The following is a 21,955-nucleotide window of genomic DNA, read 5'->3' on the forward strand; positions in this document are numbered from 1 at the left end:
CAAGGTGAATAATTCAATTGATGTGTAATCTGACCTTTAGATCTCCTAAATAATTTATGAAATAGTACTAGATTATAAATATTTATTTATACTAAATGAGTAGCGTCTTCTACTGACGTAGACTTTCTAAAAGTCGTCTGCGTGTGTATCTCAGTCTCACCTGCTTCAGTCTCCAAGCAGCTTGCTTTGTACAGGATACATAACATGACATCTTACTCCTCAGGAATGGTAATCCTGCGTCACATGATCACTTGATGTCCGTAGCTCTGTTCATGTATATAGCTTGTTTGCCATTCCAATTTAGTAAAAAGGTATCATACATTGCGACAACATTGTACACAATACATGACTAATGAATACTTTATCTCTATTACAGCTGCAACTTTGTATTCAGCTGTGGAATTATTTGGAAAACCATTACTACGTGCAGCAGTTATCACTAAGGAAGAATATCACTTACTTTTCTATTATCTTGAATCTGTGTCTGAAGCCAGTGAAGCATTAACTGAGAGAATGAGAAAATACATAGATTCTGGTCTTTTGGTAAACGATGGTAATACAGAAGATGATGATGCACACTCTATAATTTCAAAGAAGTCTATTATAGTTGATGAGGAAGAAAAAAGTATACTTACGGAGCTAATTCAAGAAGGAATCCTCTCCCAACAGGATGTTGATGGTTCTTCAGTAATTACTAATTCTGAATATAATGAGTCAATAGATAACCATAGAATTGAAGATGACAATAGATCTAGTATTTCATCTATAACTGCTAGTCTTCGAAAAGTAATTGTTGATATACCAATAAATTGCGATGAATCTGTGGCCGATAGCTCTATTATAGAAAGCAGTGATAATGTAACGACTGTGACAATTAGAAGCGGCGGACAATGTTGCACCGACCATAGAATATCAGCTGATGCTAATGAAAATGTTTGGGCTAATGTGAGATGGGATTTCCTTAATCCGACTGACTTTGGGTATGATTTAGTGCGCAGTGTAAAACGAAGTCGTTCAGAGTCTGCTATTGTAACTCCTGTTGCCAGGCGTCGAAATGAAGAATTATATGAAGCGTTACGTGATGGTGAATCTTGTGGAAGTGTAACACCATATGAGTCTATTGAGGATTTGTATGACTGTATCAAGAATTCTAAATATACAAGCGCGGCTGCTGAAGAGTCTTCACCTTCAACAGAAAGCCAATCTGAGCCACAATTTCCGGATTATTATGAAAAAGCCAGCACTACTCGACAAAGTTCAGCGAGTAGTGATAAAAGCGGCACCTCCTCCGCTTTTCCCTTTTCGAAATGCGGTTCGAGTGATTCGACGGGTGCGTTCACGTCATGTGAATCGACTAGTGGCATAAGTACATTTGCTTCGAAAAGTATTCCAGAATCGCTTAAGTGTCGTGAGTTACCGCCTCCTCCGATTGAAGACGGAGAGGGCGAGAGTGCGATCTTGCTTAAGCAACTATTTATGGGAGAGTTGATGGACGCTTATGGAGAGTACCTTTCTGCATATCCGTTCGCTCGTGCTCTTCTTCGTCGAAAGGCACGTCGTGACGAGCACTTCACTGCACTTGCTGATATAAGAAGAGGGGCTGCCAAACACACCATAATAGAATACCTCGAGTTACCGGTAAGTACTAGTTCTCTTTAGTATACTCATCACTATGGAACTTAAATGCAATATGAAAATATAAAATTTTGTAAGCAGCTAAAGAATAACGGTATTCCGATGCTCTTGAACTTAACTCGAACAGTGAATCGACACAGTGCCATGTAATGAACGTGTCAAATGTGGTCATTACGTTTAATCACTATAGGGAAACGAGAACAATACAACTAAGAGCGTTGGTCGAGATTGATTTAGATCGAGTCGAGATTTGTAGCCGATTAAATCGCGACCGCGCGACAATGATCCGTGCGACATGCGCACGCGCCGCTATTCAATGCTAATGGGCCGGAAGAGTGCACGTGTAGCTCTCTCTGGTGTTGATTACAGACATTGTTCACGCCAACGCTGAAGTTTCGGGTTTGAATATAACGGCAAAGGAGTAGACGACAAATTAATAAAAAATTAAGTGCTGTGTTGTTAAATATTTAATAGGTTCAGAAATGCTTTGATTTAATTTCCTATCAGCAGCAATATAGAAATTGAATCCATTTGGAAATACACCTTCGCAAAATATAATAGAGTAATGCGTTATATATGTGTAAAAAAAATACTTGCGAATCTAACTATTGGATTTAAAAATAGACATACATAAAGATTTATCATGAAAAAGGAATATATTGACTGTTCTGTTAGTAAGGATTTTTTGCGACTAGTGTATTTTTCGTAGAGTATATTAACACTAGTGTTAGGTACATACCTTACCGTATATTCACCAAAATAAATAGCAGTAATAGGTAGATAAATTAATTATAATAGTTAGAGTTATTGCTTAAAGAAATTTAAGTATATTATATAATAATATGATTACTTTAATCGTCTCCTAATCGCTTACGCCTATTGGTTTATCATAAATTTTCACATTTAATTAATTATGGATAATCAAACTTAATCTATAAAGCTTCCTAAAATGTGAAACTTTGTATGTAACATACCTATTATGGCAACGTGCCTACCTAATTCGCAGAAATTAAATTTAAACCATCTCGTTCATATGCTAATTGGATGGCTGTAGCATATATATAGGTGGTTAATCAAAACAAGACAATAAATTTATAGAAAGATAATATATATTACAAAAACAAAAATAGAGTTGTCTATAAATGTAACGAATTTTTATATAACTTGCGTGGAAAATCTTTCGGTCTACCTTTTGAACAATCAAGTTGCCTACATGAACAGAAGACAAACGTTTCATCGTCTGATAATTCCGTCGCCATATTTCATTGTTTAAATCAATCAAAAAATGTTCCAGTTTTATGGACCATGCTGCTTGGTAGCAGAAAAAAGTGTGATTAAGGTACAGATGTATGCATCCAAGAATATGTATTTTGTGGAGTTTTTTATGCAACAGGAATGGCAAACTTGCTGAGCTTACCTATTGGTAAGATACTCTTAGCAATATACACGAAGAACACCACAGATATGACGACATCATTTGATGCCCATAGTACTCATGCGTTGCCGTGACTAAGAAAAGAACGGCCACCGCACGGTGTACTTGCATTTTTTGTAAATACACACATAATATACATACATACATACAATCATACTCATGAGGGTTTTACACAAGTGTTTGACCGTATGAGAAAATCGAACCCGCGACCATCAGACGTAAGGCGATATGTTAAACCACTAGACCACCGAGGCCGTCAACTTTGTCTAGATATAGTTAGTAAACATTATCTTTTCCTTTGATCATCAACTGTCGTCCTCGTTACTTCAGCAGTTTAGTGGACACCAGAAGTAACTGTATTTCCTTATTGTTGTTACGAAAGAACTCGCAGCAAACTTGTTTTGCTACATGATACTAGTTGAGTAGTCGCCATGTTGTGATTAGATCTTCTTTCCTATTTTTATTTATATGCTGGTAAACTATAATAGGTGTATTACTTTAAGCAGTACATATACTTTTTGCGTTAAAAAGATCACATGTTACGGCAATGCAAGTGATGATGATAAGTTTACCTCAAATAGACTACATAACATAGTCTACATACATTAGTAAAACTAGCGAGCTATTCCGACTTCACTTTGTTTGTACAATGTATATAAAAAAATACATAAATAAGCAGACAAAGCAGAGAAATAGAATAAAACACGGAGAAATGTATAATGAAACAGAAAAAATAAAAATTTTATATCGTTCATTACAGCAAGTCTTAACATCAAACATTTGTATTTTAATGGCACGTTTGCAAGTGCGAAAATATTGCACGCGCAGCCACGCAACTCCGACGGAATGCTAAATGATCTCATGTGAGTCCCTTAGATACGACTACTCAGAAGACGCCGACATTCCCCATGCTATACGCTCACATACCCACCATAAACACCATCTGAGATCGCGCTGATTACCACTAGAGTTACAAACTAGTCTTATTGGGGACATTAGGATAAGAACTCGCTAAGCTTTGCTATTATGGGCATCCTTTAGCGACATTGATGATATTGCAGCTGATATCTGGGTAATAACCGGATATATTTCTTAGTAGTGTAACTGCTTTTACTATGTTATATTCGTATCAATACACATGTACTATTTATAATTTCGATAGATTTTATATTTATCTTTTTTTTTGTAGCGGATAAATTAAAAAATAACTTGTTCTAATTTATTTCTTTTGCACCTTATCCAAATTATCAGCAAGTGACATACGCATATGTTTTAGACGCGTTAGCGTTGCGGAATATAATAAGTGAAATAGATTTAGATCCAGTTTTTTAGGTAGATTTTTTAATTAAAGTAAGTAAACGTTAAGTAAAGAAACTAATAAGATGACCTAATATTTCTAGTTTATGAAGATATTAGTTACGGCTCAGGAGATTTAATTGTTTTGTACACACATTGAAATACTGACTAATTCTTATTCTAATTTACACGACAAAAACAATTATAAGACAAGATCTAACTTCTTCATCAAATATTAGTGGAGGTACTTGACCTACGCATATGCCTATATGTAATTATCTGTGCATGAGTCTAAATTAAATGTTCTTAGTAAAACAAACAAAAAGAAAATGAAGATGACTTATACAAATTATTTGTCTAAATGCTAATTAAGCTATTTGTACCTACTTATACATATGTCAACGGATATCCGCTACTTAGTGAATTGTAACGATACCCGAATTTTCTCAGATTACATTATTAAGTGTATGATTTTAGTTGCATTATTTATTAAATGCATTATTGGGATTCTTTCTTCTTACAATCGGATGAATCGTAACACATTATTGTGGTACGCACAATAATGTGTTACGATTCATCCGATTGTAGACGATTACCATCAGTTAGTGTCTATGGACGCTTGATAAAGTAGGGATGTCACATGTGTGTTACCAATCTTTGAAAAACCTTAATATATCCTTTTTCAAAAACACCATCCTGTGAAAATTTAAAGTTTCTAGTGAAAATCTCTTACTTAAATAATAAGAATAATTCAATCTCTCCTAACATAAAGTTTATGTTGAAAGTAATCGTTGATTTCTATTTTTGAGAAGGGAATTAGAAAGAGATACATTTCAGTTGTGAGATCCGACAATCTCTTAAATTAGCAGCACTCGCAACCGGACGTTCCAAGCATACTGAAACATTGCAGTCTTTGTTTTACTCGTATCTAGTACTCAGGATTTATATCAACAGATTGAATACCTAACAAGTGATTGAATATCTGTATCGAAAGTAAAAGTAATTTTTACATATTATAAATATTATTCGTGTATATAATGTAAATATTAACGGATTTAATTCGTCTTATGTAATGTGTGAGCTATTTGTTATTTAATTTGTCATAAACCTAATATGGGTTACTACCCATTGCATAACGTCATGGGTTGTGCACACAAAACCCACATTATTAAGCTAGAGCGATCTCGGGGAGCTTTGTTAAAAGTTTTTTTAAATGACATGTATGTACAGTACATAATTAATTGTTAGTGGATTGGTTTTATAATTGTTCGAAAACATAACAACATTACTTAATTGTCATTGCGAGAAATAGCATTTAAGATACATTAAATGCTATTTCTAATGACAATTAAGTCACGGCAAATTTGAATGCTAGTGCCACTAAAATTCTGAAACTAATGTATTATATTATCTGTGGCTGAGGTTTTATCTATAAAAAAAAATTATAGCCTATATGGTATTCTGATGTATAACCTATATTACTGTAAAGTTTCATTAAAATCCGTTCAGTAGTATTTGCGTGAAATAGTATCAAACATCCATCCATACTCTTAAACTTTTATAATATTACTATTAATTATATATAGTTTATAATATTAATAAAAAAAAGTATTACGAAATGTTAATTACACTGCTCATCGAAAACTTAAACTTAAGCAAACACCGAATATAAATACAAGAAACAAACATTTTGGGCTTATTCAAACCTGATACCATCAAAAGGTGAAGAAGCATATTGAATTACTACACCAAACGGGTTATTAAGGTTTTCATTTTGTTCTGTATTCTGGGATGTTTTCATAGTTTTTTTTTAAACATTATTTATCAAAATGTAATTTATTTCGAACATGATTCCCCGTTTTTGGTAATGAACAGCTTTTGTAAATAATGAGCACACCCGAAATCTATCTTTAAAAAGGTCTGTTCGGATATAATCATGTTCATTTCTTTCAATTATAGCGGTGTTGTAATCAGTTTAATATTGAAAATTATATTATAACCAAAGCATCATGACGGTTACAGTGCTTAAACTTGATTTAAAAAATCATGCTTATAATTTATGCATATCACGATCGCGAACGTTATAAAAAAATGGAAATAACTCCTTTAAAGGCGACTGGTTCCATCATGCCCAGTATAATGTAGGCATCGATGAGTTTTTATTCACATTCTTTTTTCTGCTATGAACGTTCGCTTGTTGAGTGTCAGTGACATTTCCTTTTATGGCACGATTTGTGGATTGACGTGCCCTACCTAAAATATGCTAATCCACCCGATAACAGACCAATTTAAACTATTTGTCAAAGAGGTGACATAGAATTAAATGCATCTTTTAAAATGTTAAGTGCTATTAAAGTTGTGAAATCACTTGTTTCGATGACGCCCTAATTGCAAATGCAATTGCTTAGCGTTAAAACTACCTATATATACCTGTTCAAAAAGATGGCCATTAATATGCATACATTTTAACTGAAACTATGCAAACTTGTTCTTTAAACCTTTCGAAAATATTAATTATCCAATAAATATACTATAAATAATATACACAATAACTTCAGAATGTTTCGAAAACATGGGAAAAAGTATAAATAACTATAAGTTGATAAAGTATTCTTCGAATATATAACTAATGACAATGTCCCAAAAAAGAAACGAAAACACTAGATTGAACGTAAACAAATTAGTATAGGACCAATACGTTAAACTTGAAATTAGCAAATGAATAATCAAATTCGCCTCTAAACTGACGAACTTATGTTACGAATTTACGTTATATACCGAAAATATAGTGGAATTGAGAACTTTTTTATTTTTTTATTTCACAGGTAATTTGTTTACATGGCATGTTTAGAATAAAATAAAGAAAAATATTAAAGACAAACTTGTCATGAAACAAGTTTTAGTTAACAATTTCTATTCAGCGCTGCAGGTGTTTTTATTTTCTCAATGGCGCCAACACATGGTTTCTATTTCAAATCCTATAAAGTGTACTGTTTTATTTACGTAATTTGTAGTCAACCTAAATCGTAATTTTATTTTGTACTATCTATTCAAAGCTTTATTCCTCTGTTGTAAGGTTCACATTACAAATGATGCAGTGCTGTTTCTGTTCCTGCTAAAGTAAATTTAAAATTTTATGATGTCATGAAAAGACCGTAAAACATATTGAGTTAAATCTTTTAATAGATAAAGGCTTTTTGGGCTCACGACTATCTAGGTAGGACTAGGTTACACTCTTTAGTTACTAAGTGCAAAGTGCATCCGTCCTTACAAAATTTCACGTTTATAATAAATACTAATATTAAAGTGAATTATAACTATCTTTACTGCATTATACATATATGTATATCCCCGACAACTATTATTAGGTATATTTTTTATTTTTCGGTTTATCCAATTATTATTTTTATGATCGAATACAAATTGAGGCTAAATCCAAAACACTGTTAATTGGTGTTAAAAATCCGTGTATTTCTTCTTTGTATGGTTAAACTTTTTACGCTAGCCAAAAGTCATATGATTATGAGACCAGAGACATCAATCAGTCAGAAATTTATTTCAAGCCTAGCCGACCCGGAGGTCCATGTATGTTTTGAAGTGGCTTAAAGAGCTGTTAGTGAACGCAAAATTAAGATTCTGATAAAAAACTAAATCTTATATGGCAATTATTAGAAATATAATCCAAAAGGATGAATCGCGTCAGGAAACATGTAAAGAAAAAAACAACATTTGTCTTTATTCTATTTTTTAAACTGTCTTTCTGTTGTAGAATTGTCAGAAACATACCTACTTCTAGTATAATTATTATTATATAATGGTTGTAATAATTATACTATGAGTATGTAATCTATGTGTATACTTAAAATGTGATATATTTAGAAACTAGAATTGTATCGTACGATAGATACACCGTATTTTAATTGAATAGTTCGAGAACTACACCATAGTTTTCGAGCCAGAGTTTTTTTGGAAATTATTTCCTCCCGGTCCAAAACTTCTAAGATGAATAGAATAGAATAGAATAGAATAGAATAGAAAATCATTTATTCAAATAAACTTACATTGAAGCACTTTTGAATAGTCATTACATTTTTTTTTAATCTACCGCTCGTTCGGAAAGCTGTCTCATCACAAGAAGAACGAGCAAGAAACTTGCGTGTTGCTCTTTTAAATAATTTTATTATTACTTTACATTTTTAAGTTTAAGTGTGTGAATACAAACCACCAATTAGCACTAATTCAATTAAATACTCAAAAAGAAAAAAATATTGAATACATACTGGTTAAACAATTAATAAGAGGAAATCAGTCATAGTGATTAGAGCCCTACAAGCAGCACCCGTTCACGAGTATGACGGATGAGCCAGCCATCACTGCGCTCGACCATATTTTAGGGAGCCCAATGACCCGGCCCACCACGCCGCCACAAGTCTGGACATTTTAGTGAGCATGACTACTCAAAACACTAGACCACGTCAAAGCTGCTCACAATTGCCATCTGATAGTTATAGTATTCACATTTTACATAAGAATGCATGCGGCAATTAATACAAAAACCGCTACGCTTTCATATTTCTAAAATCAATCAATTAAATCAAGAAAGCAATGATCAAATAAAATCAAAATAAAATTATAACGTTGTATGCTAATAAACTAATTATTTACTTGATATGTTGTCATCTATGAAATAGGCTTTGTTACATAAAAATTGTTTAATATAAGATTTGAATTGCCTCTATGTCAGATTTAATGCAGATTCTGGCAGTTTATTATAATGGTTAAGGAAGTTGTGTTATGAAACTTATGCAAAATTTGTCAGATGTTATTTTAAATAAATAAAATCAGCTGTAATGTTATGGAATACAATTAATTTACTTAAACTAGTGACATTTTAGTCTTATAATTGAAGGTCTACATATAAGTTCTTTATTAGAAAATTTATTTAAACTCTTTATTGCACCAGATATAGAAAATAATTAATATTGAATAATTAAAACCGACACAGAAGGTGGATTTATTGCTGAGTTGATAAATAATTTATCGAAGTTTACAGTAACCGCGGACTACTGGGACCGCGGAATCTCAGCTGACTAAGTTTCTTAGTACCATTTTCTTAGCAACTTAAAAGTTTTCCAGGTGAAAATTGGTCACCTTGACCTGATAATAGCTTGTTGTTATTGGGGTCTGATGACTGGAACTCTTTATATACATCAAATATAATATTGATGGAAATTGAAATGCCTACAATTAACCTAAAATTATAATGCTGTCATGGATAAAATTAAACCAATTATATCTTTTACGGCGATTGTTACCTTATAAAGAATGGTCATTTTATCACAAGCTAATAGATAGTGTCTTAGAGAGTTTTAAGTGGACCCTTAAAAGCCAGAGAATTTTAGAATAACGGTAAAACATAATTAATGTTGGAGAAGAGCTCTGAAGGTTTATTACGCATGATGTTAGTGGGGCTTAATTTGTTAATGGAGCCAGTTTCTTATTCCTAGTTTTATATAGTACCTATCTAAACATATAACGCGGCATGTGGCACAAGTATTTTCTCAGAGAATATTCTGTCCACTTGTTAGAATATTTTTATTACTGATTTGTTTCTCAACAATGTTGCCAGGAATTTGTTTAATGATAAGAAAGTAAGTACGATTCGTTTATCCCTAGATTATGCCCGCGCGAACCTGTTGTTTCCACTTTACTTTTGGCAAATATTTTAATCTAAACTTTTTATTTTATGTGTCAAGTTTTTTAGATTATTCAGCGCAATAATAAAAACGTTTGTACTTATACCTGTTTCCTAACTCTGTATTATATACTATTTTATATAATGAAAGAGTCGATCTGTATTCTCTGATTTTGCAATTCTGGCAAGTATTGTATCAGAATAAGTACATAGTGGAATTACTACCAATCAGGATTATTACAAAAATTTCTTTGTAATTAATTCAGCTGCTATTTTCTTGCAATCATATGTAACTAGATAGACAAACATCAATTCGAGATTTTACCGATTAATATTGCATTGCTTATTTATCTTCCTTTTTACTTATAGTTTTTCGTATTGAATATTTGCAAAAACCGATTAAATATTTTTCGATTTCTATTATTACAAAGTGTTCACTTATTTTATTTATCTAAATTATCCTTATATTGAAGGGAATTTTACTATGATTTTTATAGTTTTTCGTATCGAATATTTGCAAAAACCAGTAGATTTGAATGAACCAACCAAAGATAATCATAATATAAAATTAATGTTGACCTATTTATGTACTTGAATTTATAATAATAAGACGACATTTGGTTGATATTGAATTGTGATTAAAATATTAATATTAATTATTAGCATTTTACGTTATATAAATGTAAATAAAACATTTAATAGTAACTCTGTGAATTATTAACATGAAATATTGTCCCTAAAAGGTATCATAGATCTCAATCTACAAGTATATCAAGTATATCTAGCAGAGTACCTAGTAAGTTTTTATGGTTGTCAATGGTTGATTGCACATTATGGAAAAAGGTCAGAAGGATTAGGTATGACGGTGAGGTATATCACCATACAGTTACCATATAGTTTGAATTGCATTAGAATTAGCTGCAAATATAATTAGTTCTCGGTAGTGCATTAGCCGTAGTGCGTGTGCGGCAACTAGTGGTTGCCCCTCCCAGTTCTGCTTTCTACACGCGCGATTTCACTGACGGCGCCCGAGCCGCTTTTTGTAACCATTGCACGCGATTTTTCTCAAATATTTATAATCTGTCTTTCGTTTATAAGTATCAAAACTGACATCATTGGTTTGTTTTGATCGAATTAAATAAAATTTTTTTCCGACGTTGTTCAATTTACATGTCTTGATTATTCAGTATTATTGCCTTTTTGTCTGTCTTTGTACTTAGTCCATTATTGAATAATATAATAAACCACATGGACTTACATTATGTAACCCCTGCGTAGTGCTCCCAATAAATCGTCTGACTACTTGTTTGCACTATCAAAGATCGAGCTTTTTGTCGATTGTCGAAGTTTTCTGTAGCTCGTACATGACTCATATTCTGACTCAGACCTTAGATGACGGTTAGGTATTTCCTATTGTTTTGTATCTTTGTTGTATTTCTTTTATAAACGGTACCTATCCGTTAATTTTTAATTTTTTAACTTTTGTGAGTTTTAGTAACTGTAATAACAGAAAACATTTTGTTTAACCTTGAAGAGATGTGATACTGATAATGATGCGAAGTATGAAGAAAAAAAAAACACTTCCCCCTCTCCTTCCTTAGAAGTACGAGCCTAGCTTGAAGGTCTCAAGAACAGGTTGCGAGCCAATGAGTCACGTCACGAGAATCATGAGCAAATTGCGCTGTCGCTGAATGTGGCAGGGCTTGGCAAATGCTAAACGTTCACAAAGATAGAATTTAAGAATTGTGGTTTATGAGTTTTATATAGTGAAATAATATCTAGATGAAGAAGACTTACATTATACAAATTAATTATTATATTAGCTGTTAACATTTTCTTATTGCATTGAATGCATGTCAAACATCCAATAAAATTATGTGAGTAATTAATTAATATTGAATATTGAACATTGAAACAACTAATAGTTGTATATGGGAAACATAGTTAAGCATAGTAATTTTATAAAAACATCTTTATTTGATAAACATTAATATTTTTAGAGGGCGGCTGAACTTTTAACTAATTTAAACATTTAGAATGTACACAAAATGAAGGACGACCGACACACGTGCCTACAAACAGTATTAAGCTATGTTTGTCTTAAACTGGAGACATAATTTTGTATTCTTTTTTATAAATGAACAGGCATGAGACTGTTATCAGACTGCGTTAATATTTTATTGGAGGGCATTTTTGGCCGCAAAGTAGCGTAGGCGGTCGGTACGTCAATGACCTGCAAAACTTGCGAATCCGCATTCAGCTACCTGCTGAATGCTTGAAGTCCTAACAATTTTACTTAAACAATTAAGATGATCTATTGTTTGGTAATTGTATAATAATTTAAAGTACACCTTCCTATACTTTCAACTACTCCCTGTTAATACTACAAAAAATTAAAACAATCTGGCCTTCTGCCTTTGCCAATGCACTCAGGAGTGGCCTAGAAAAAGTGCTCTTAATTTCTGGCTTTTTGTGTATCATATATAATATGAGCAGACTAGGGTTCCTCGTCAGAAATCTTGTCATTTACAACTAGTTCCGTGACCTCGCTCACGCATTCCCACGCCTGCACCTAACTGTACTTTCCCGTTGACTTAATGTCGACTTTGGACAGAACCTGATCCTAGGCAAGTGTACATTATAGAATGGAGATGGCGATCGGCAGTTGCAATTTAATTATATTTAGTGTATGTGAAGCAGGCGTTGCGTAGATCAGAACGAAGTAGCTGAAGCCATAGCCTCTGGGGGCTGCGTGCCGCACATTCCAAACGAGTGGTCCCGAGGTGAACCGAAGGTGGCCGAGCAATGCCCTGCCCGCGGCCGACTTCACACTGGTGCATGCGCGAGCGCGGCGAGAACGTCTCGTCTGTAAACGTATCTGTCAACAAACTTTTCCGTGTCGAAAATAGCGAACGGTTAAACTTTCCAGTGATCCTTTCCAATATTGACTGGTTTATTGTGTTGTGTGCTATCTTCGTAGAGAACTCGATTTATATGTTCGTATTGACTTCTTTCAAGAACCGTGTTATTTTTTTATTGTGGTTGCGTGCGAGGCTCGCTGTGAGTTGGAGCCGCGGATGTGTGTGAGTGACTGTTTCATCTACCTACATGGAAAGTAGCCCTTGATGAAGCTGCTTCGTCAATCTGGTTCACCAGTTTTGGCGATGTTCCGAAATTCAGGGTAAATAGATATTGTGAATTAAGTGTCATTTGTGGTTAGCTGCGGGTGGTGACTCTATGGCCTCAATAGTCTTAGTGAGCATATTCCGTTAACTTCTTATTTTTAAACTATGGGCAATTTAGTTTTCATTATCATCGCATGACCTTCTATTACAGTAGGTATATATATAACGTATAACTTAATTATAAGAAATTAGAAACGGTTGATAAAATGATGTATACGACGAACATTTGATCACAGTACGAATACAATAATTACTAAAGTAATGAATAGTTCACATACTTACCTAGTTTGTGTTTCTTGGTTTGCAATATATATAAAAAAAAATCCTACACTGATTTGAAGACAAGTACGGCAATGTAGATTGTGATGTTGTAGAAACATATTAAATATGATATATAATATGATAACAGTTGTTCAAATGCTTATAATTATAAATTGAGTATAATACTAATTTTGTGCAAATATAAGTTTTTATACAACAGGCAAAATGATGTCTCTTATGCAAAAAACTCTGAAAAATGCATTCCAAAATAGACATAAAAGTACACACATGCATGTATAAATTATACATACAAAATGGTTACTGTGTTTTAGAATTAGAAAAAGGCGTGATTTTTTTGTAAATACGATTAAAGAACCTTTGTGTATTTCTGAGGTAATTAAAAAGACTATAATGTTAGTTTTAAAATCAAGAGATGATCCTGGATTTGAACCTGGAGGGTCTACTAAGAAATGTCAAATAATATGTAAGAATAAAAATTTGAACGCTTTCTATTTGGTGTAAGAAATTAATTTTATTTAGGATCGGAATTTTATTCCGTCTGCTTTAACTATATTTAATCTTTGATTACTAAACCTTCAGTAGTTACAGATTAAATATATTAATGGGATAAATTTCACATCAAATGACAAAGCATATAAAGTTCGGTTCCATATCGTTTGGATTTAAAATTGGAATTCGTTATTTCTAAGTAGGCATCTCGTATCGCGGGCGTGTATGAAAATAAACATTTTCATCTTTTGGATCTATTTAATTTGGGTACCGATATATTGTATTTTATTCTCGAGTGTTGTACTGGGTTTACTTAAGATACCGATAGGTATCGGTATCACATTATAAATAGAAACAAAATATAGTCAAGATTTGCTATTAAATGAAAAGTATAATGAGAGTTTATTTCAGGTTATAAGATCAGCTGTATACTGTGTTTTATAATGTTTATGTAAATAACAAATAGATCGAGATTGACGTTAGATAACGACTCTATCACTGTCAGTTTTCATACAGTTTATCTAGTATCTGGAGAAGTCCCTTAAAAGGTCGGATAGCCTTATTATTAGTACTAATAGGTGGTCTAATAGACTACATCGTCTGTACAGATGATTAATGATTATATTCCATTAGCAAAGGCTCACGTTGGAATGAGAATAAATCGATTACCTTTAGGGATGATTCCAGAACCACTGCAATCCTTAGATGAAGAATCTACAGGTGTAATCTATAAGTACCACCGATACTTAGACCTGTGAAAAGAACAATTAATACATGGAATAAAAAGAACAACGTTGCGCAAAATACTTGGCAGTTAAAATTTAAGATAAAAGCATATTTTACAACATATAGTTTTGTATGGTAGTGCGAGTAGCGTGTGTTAGAAAGAGAATGAATGCAGAATAAATGCGACCAAAAGAACAAGTACAAGTACAAATTCTGAGGATTAATGCTAGAAGATCGCATGCACAATAAAAAAATATATAAGAGATAAAATTGAAATGAGTAAATTATTTTTATAATAAGTTTAAAGAAGTTACATTGATGCGACCTCGGCAGAAAAATATGCATCTAATCAATTAAGCCTAGTAATATCCTTTAGTGTTTTCATAATAATAGCGAAATGAAAACCTTATAATTAAATTGGCATATGTTATGTTAAATATGATTTATAAAGATAAAATAAAGAAATAGTTACTACATTAAAGTTAAAAGTTATGGATTTTCCTGATCACAATTTGTGTATAGTGTGCTTATATTATAACTTAAAGCATAACGTCATTAGGGTTTATTTAGTCAACCGACCCAGACAGGTTTAGCATTGTAAGTATCAAAGTATAAAAAGAGCATCAACGGAAATATTCGTATCTCTTCACACAAGTTCAGGCTTGAAACGAAACCGGTACTGATGTAAAGGTAAAAGGTTAGTTAGCAAATACCAATATTTCGACATTCTGCTGTAAATGGTATTCGTTAACTACATTATTTGAATTCATGATCAAGTTTGCTTTACTTAATTATAAATAGTATGTAGCGTTATTGTTGTCGTTTTTATCATTTTACTCTTGTTTATTATATACTCTTATTTATATTTGAATACTTGATACGTGCGTGACATTGTTTTTGATTAATATTTTCATGTAGCTAACGGTTTAAAAAAAAAATTATATCCTCGTATAAAGACCCCGCGCCGAGATTGTCTAATGGTCGCGGTAATATAAAAAAGCTACTGATATCATGCTATTTTCATTCAAGAATAGAATAATTTCTGAGAAAAGTTTAGATTAAGTGTATAATTCGTTAAGGTTTTAAATGAATTGAAGTAATGGTAAATCCAAGTTGGTAGTACCCATATTGTGTGCATGTATAGGTGTAAGTATATGTTTCAAGGAAATATCTATAAATATTAAATCATAAAATGTCACTATCGCATTCATTGCTCAATTTAACTTACAACTGGTTTATATCTAATATTATTACATGCAGTACAATATATTACCTAAAACGTTGTTAAAAACTTACAGTATAAGTATGAGATTTTTTATAAACAATCAAGTTATCTTTATGAATAATTTCATTAACTATTGTATGTGTATGGGTAGTGATATATGTGCATACATGTTGCGTAGAGTGGATCGAGTACTATAGTTGTAGCAAATAGGGTTAGTGAGGTAGGGCTTCATCTTTACACGTGTGTCTACGGATACCTTTGTTGCTCCCTTCATACCATCTCACGCATTTTCATTACCAGATGAAGCAGTGTTATTAGTAGTAAATTAAATATACTAACTATATTTTTAAATAAGCTAATTGATACATTTTGAATAGTCTTGATTCATGTCGAGGTGAATGTGGGAACATAGCTATAGTCAGGCATATGCTAAAGGTCTCTTAAAATAAAAAAATGCAGACCAAAGTATTATTTAATTCAAGGCAATTTTGTTATGTATTTACTAAAAATGGCGTAAGATACGTAACAGTAATTAATATTACATTACGTTTATTAAATTCTCATTACTTCACTGTCACATGTCTCATATTTATTTATATATTTGCAACTTTCTCTGTAATTTTCTGACTGTGCATAATTATTGTGTTTGAAGCTAGCATTGTGTGAAGGACATAGACCATGGACCGAGGTGAAATCTCATTATCCAACAAGACAATACATATAGCCTTAGTTATCACAAAATCTTGTTTACAAATTAATCAGATCGTCAATGTTTTTGTCTGCTAAACTTGAATGAGCCTCACTGAATCAGTCATAAGTTTTTGTCTAATTTTCGTCATTGACCTACTACGATTTCTCTAATTAACACCAGAGGTTATTTAAATTAATCGCTTATGAGTGAAGATTTACTGTGGACACCTGTTTTAATATTCACAATTCTCAAACACTCCGGTTCGCTTACTTATAAATTTATCAATATTCAAGCATATCGTGATTCGTTTAGTGATGCTTGTTTGTTGAACCATTTGAGTATAAAAACCATTACCTACAAAAGGCTGACATTGTATGTAGGTTGGTACCGCCACCGTTTTCCTAATTGAGAGACGCCTAAATTGATTTTAAATGGTTGCTTCGATTTAAAAAGCCAGCGAAGTAAGCAAACGTTAGCGTTGCCATTTAAAGTAATTGCTCAAATTGTCAAGTGTTTATCCTACTCACAGCATAACTTTAAAGTAATGGTGGAATAATGTGAACTATGTAGTTGCCATATAAAATGTGGACTTTTTAAAACTCCATACGATGTCTTATAATTGGCGAAGTTATTATTTGTAGTTTACTTGAGGAGTATTTGACTTTCTTCATATATATATTTCATATAATAAACTCTCTGTCTGTCTGTTTTCACCGTTTTCAAAACTAAATAACAGAATGAATGAAGATATCAAATTTGTAAAATATATTGCAAAGAAAGGACAAAGGTTTTTTTTATAAGAATATAAGCAGACAAAGTCGAGGGTAATCGCTTGTTTCTTATATAAAGTCCTTATGTAACTAATTATGCTATTCAGCGTTACAAAATTGCCCTAAATTTTCTATACTGACTTTAGTGGGCGGAGTAGTTTAATAGCGTGAGATAAGATAATTGGTGTAGTTAATCAGTTATCAAATTTCACGCCGCCCTTACTACTTATCATTTAACAAACGTCTTGTTAACCTGATTATCATCATTTGAGACAAACGTTTCATAACACTGTCTACTTAGTAAGCAAGTACGCTTGTTTTGTAAGAATAGGTACATAAGCTGTAACCCGCGTCTTTGCACAATTAGTGTTATCATGTTGATATTTTAAAAAATCCATTCTTAGCGGATACTAAAATCATAAACAAACTTGTTACAAATTTTAGATTTAATACTTTTAGCGGTATGTCGATAGGCAGTCAGGGCAAACAATTTTATACATTTACTGGATTGGTATACTTACGTATGAAAACCTAATATACAGTAAAAAATGTGTATAACATATAAAATGTGTAAATTATCAGTATCCTAAAAAGGAACTACACAGCATACTACTTGTAGTATTTGGGTGCCTTCAAAGAGATTAACATCTCTTGAAATTATTATAGAGTTAGCTCTACATTAGAATGCAGTTAAAAGCGGACAGAAAGAATTTTTATTGCTCTCGAAAAAGGAACATAAATTTTTATTGTTTAGGAGAAGTGATACAAGATAATTAACTGCCAATAGGGGGTATAAGTCTATTGGAAGTACCTAGGAAAATGCTGAAATAAACATACTAGAGAATGTCTTTGTGATTAATCACTTACCGTGCAATAGTTTTCACAGTTACGAGGAATGTGTCGTGTTGACACCTCCCTTTTTAGATCGTACACACTCCAACAAGTCAATGTAACAAGCACAACGATGTTTATTTGATTCTTAGAGAGTTAGGCCGTTATGTATACCTTTAAACTATTTTGAGAAGCGACAAAAGAAAAAGTTCAATAAAATTACTTATTGTTATGATAAATCCAGGTTAAATAAACTTAATGTTTAAATAGCATTTTAAATTTGTAAATAAATTGAATTTAACATTAGTTCTAACAGTATTTTACAATTTTAACTAGCTGTACCCGCGACTTAGTCATATTCTCGTTATATGTATTTAGTTAACATGTACAAATGTACATACCTATTTCTATAAATGAAATGATTTCGATAAAACTTCTTCAGTGGTCGAGACTCATGAGTGGTAGCGACCTTAGTGGTCGAGACTCATGAGTGGTAGCGACCGAGTTATTGCGATCCCAACGAGCGTGGCTTAAAGTTTGTAACTGTTACAAACATTTAAATAACTTCGACACGGTGTAACGAATGTAAATGTATAGGAGTACTCAATAAACTAACGGGCCTTCGCCCTTCCTAACTTTTGTAAGATGCACTGAAAATACTAGTTGACAGTTTCACTAAAAATGCTAAAAAAATCACTAAAAAAAAGCTGGATGTGCGTTTGGAAAATGGTTGTAATAAAAACATTACAGCAGCCATTTTCCATTTCCATATAATTAACCATTTATATGTAATCATTATGTATATATACATATGTAATTGATAGTTATATATACATATAACTATCAATAACATCTTAAAAGATAGTTTTTACTTACGTTTCAGATATCGATATATTATATATATATTTAAGTAGTTTTATTAAATCGAGAGGGCCTGCTTTCACTCACGTCTTATTATTATAGTAAACAATGTAGTGATTAGTTACTATTTAATTCTTCTGAGATAAGAGGAAAAATATGGCAAATAATAATCGCCATATGTTTCCTCTTATCCAAGAGTCAATATTTTTGAATCAGGGATTACCTTTTACACTTGAAGGAACTATGGAAATTTGCAATAAATACTAGAAACTTTATCCGATACCTAAAGCATAACGTCAGTTTATGTAATAATTAATTTAGTTATACATATGTCTACCATAGTAGATAATATTTCTTAAAATGTTTGTAAATTTTATTTTTTTTATACAACTAGAATGGCAAACGAGCTGACGGATTATTAGCCTGATGTAAAATGGCAATTGCCGCATACCAACATGAACACAATTTAGGACATCATAGCGTCATATGATGCCAGTGGTATCCTCATGCAATGTGTTGAGGACTTAAGTATCATGGTTCCAAATAGAGTAATTTAATTTCTAGCAAACCGGAACTCACCTTACAAAGCAAGTTTCTTAGTGGGAGCAAATGAGAGACGTATAGACGGAGACGACTTTGTACACAACGTATATCGAGGTAAAAATGAGTCGTATAAGTTTTCGATAGAACCGTTGATTATGGGCATCGTGACGGGTCACCGAGACGCAGCGGGACCGGGCGCATGCCTATGGGCTGGCTGGAGCGTGACGTCTGCCACCCGATAGCCCATCTCACGAGCGACCTACTTATAGCTCAAGGTCATCGTTTGACCTCCTAATCTTTGTAACATTTCCGTAACCTAGACTTGAATTGATGCAGTATTACGCAATTTGCATGAATGAACTAAAGGCACAATTATAGATCCTACACATACTTCTAAGAACTATGTAACATAACTTTTCCTGGTTATAAGAAAATAAGCAAGTATTTATTAGTATCATTATTAATATTCCATATTATATAATACCCGTCTATATATCATAATAGTGGAATACTAAACTAGTTTGCAATGTATATTACAGTAATATGTACGTAACCACAGTACTCATATATGTATTGTAACATAACTACTACTTACTACTCTTTTTGTCTATGTGATTCTATTACATGCCTAATTTTGCCGTCTAGAGATTTTTTCTTATTACTCGAACAACCGTAATATATCAATGGTAAACAAAAGTACTGAAGTTATAGACAAATATAACAAATACGTTCTTAGTTAGTCAATATGGTCACTAAGCGTATATGGTCTATGCATCTATCTATATATATTTCTCTATATATCGCATATAAATTGCAGCGTTAATTATTTGTACTGTATTCTTGTATTTTAATCAAATTCTAATGGCATCAGTTCTGTTATTCCTATGTACAAATCATATTCTCTTGTACTATTACATTCATAATAGCGGTAGAGTAATTTAATGGTTACAATGATACGGGCACGGTCGTGCGGCACAGGCGCGGTGCCTGTGGCTGCGCGACAGATTTGAAGATAGGGCGCCAATCAGAGCGTGTGCACGCTCCGTATTACGGCCTTTCTGATACCAAACAACATACACTTTCTAATCTATGCCTTTGTCACTGTATTCAGCTATTGGCTAACTTGCCTTTATACCAGACTTTCGCCAATTGTTTTCACGCTACATTAGATTTCTTCACGGTCCTCTTCACTACAAACATTCGATGCGCATTTTTGACGGTTACATCATAATAAGTCCCAGATTGTGACTTAATTATTAGTGTCTATTGATAAGCTATGCAATGTGAATAGAAAGAGTAAAGATTGTGGTTAGATAGACCGCTAGGGTACATTGCATTGCTAGTTTAGTATGAATTAGCTTCCATATAACTATGAATCCGTCTTATAAGCAAAAAGCGTAACCACAATGGCTCTCTTGATAAGGTGACGTGGATACGTGTATTTAGAAGTGCGCGGGGTTGCGGCATGTTGTACGAGGGGAGCAAGGGACCGGTCCGCGTACCGGTTTGCATCGACGTCGACGGCTTAGGACTAACAGTTTTATTAGCTGAGCCATGCTCCACAAACGATAGCTACCGGCCAGAGGTGGCAGCCCTCAAGCGCGCCGCGCCCACTAACAATATCTGCCTGAGAAGGCGCAATTATCTTCATAGAAGTTATCGTCAATTATAATGCATTTATCTGGCTATAATCCTGATTCTGTATAAATAATAGACACTATTATACTGAAAACAGAGATATCATTGCAAGTGTATAAAAGTGGAAATAAAAATGTATGCTCTCAAACTATAATAGTATATTCTTTCGTAAGTTACATATATTATAACAGAATGTAAACAATCGTTTACTTGACACAGGTGTAATAAAAGTGAAAATATTCACAACGCCACATTTCGTATTGATACTACCAATGGTAAACGTAAAATTGCTTAAGTTTTACTTTAGCTAATGTTTATTTATTTGGCGGGTACTCTCGAAAGCCTTTCATGAGAATAAAATATGTATCAATTTTATACGTTTGGTGGTAGTTAACCTAGATGACAATTTAATTATATTTTGTGCAAACAGAAATAATGGAATAAACTAAATAACCAAGAACTTATTCATAAACTCTGATATAGGTTTGTATTCAAATGTAGGTATACGTATTTTTTATTCCGATTCGAGTGTAGTAGGAATTCGTTGTAGGAATGACAGATAGTCCTACGATAACTATACCTTTTCGCAAGATAGTTAGTATTGATATTGATATTAATAATTTTCACAATCAATAATAAATTCAGTTAATTCA

The 21,955-nt window shown here is 32.7% G+C and overlaps 1 protein-coding gene across 2 annotated transcripts in view; it reads left to right on the plus strand.

The window, feature by feature from the left end:
• The window catches only part of LOC131847241 (uncharacterized), a 129,852-nt gene that overhangs the window by 48,240 nt on the left and 59,657 nt on the right, over positions 1 to 21,955 (plus strand). For both annotated transcript variants that reach the window (XM_059196756.1, XM_059196757.1), the window contains one exon: positions 377 to 1,638. In XM_059196756.1, the coding sequence (XP_059052739.1) occupies positions 377 to 1,638 (1,262 nt within the window). The remainder of the gene's footprint in view (positions 1 to 376; positions 1,639 to 21,955) is intronic.

The sequence above is a fragment of the Achroia grisella genome, unplaced genomic scaffold, assembly GCF_030625045.1.
Source record: "Achroia grisella isolate CSIRO2021 unplaced genomic scaffold, CSIRO_AGI_Agris_v1 utg516, whole genome shotgun sequence".
NCBI lineage: Eukaryota > Metazoa > Arthropoda > Insecta > Lepidoptera > Pyralidae > Achroia > Achroia grisella.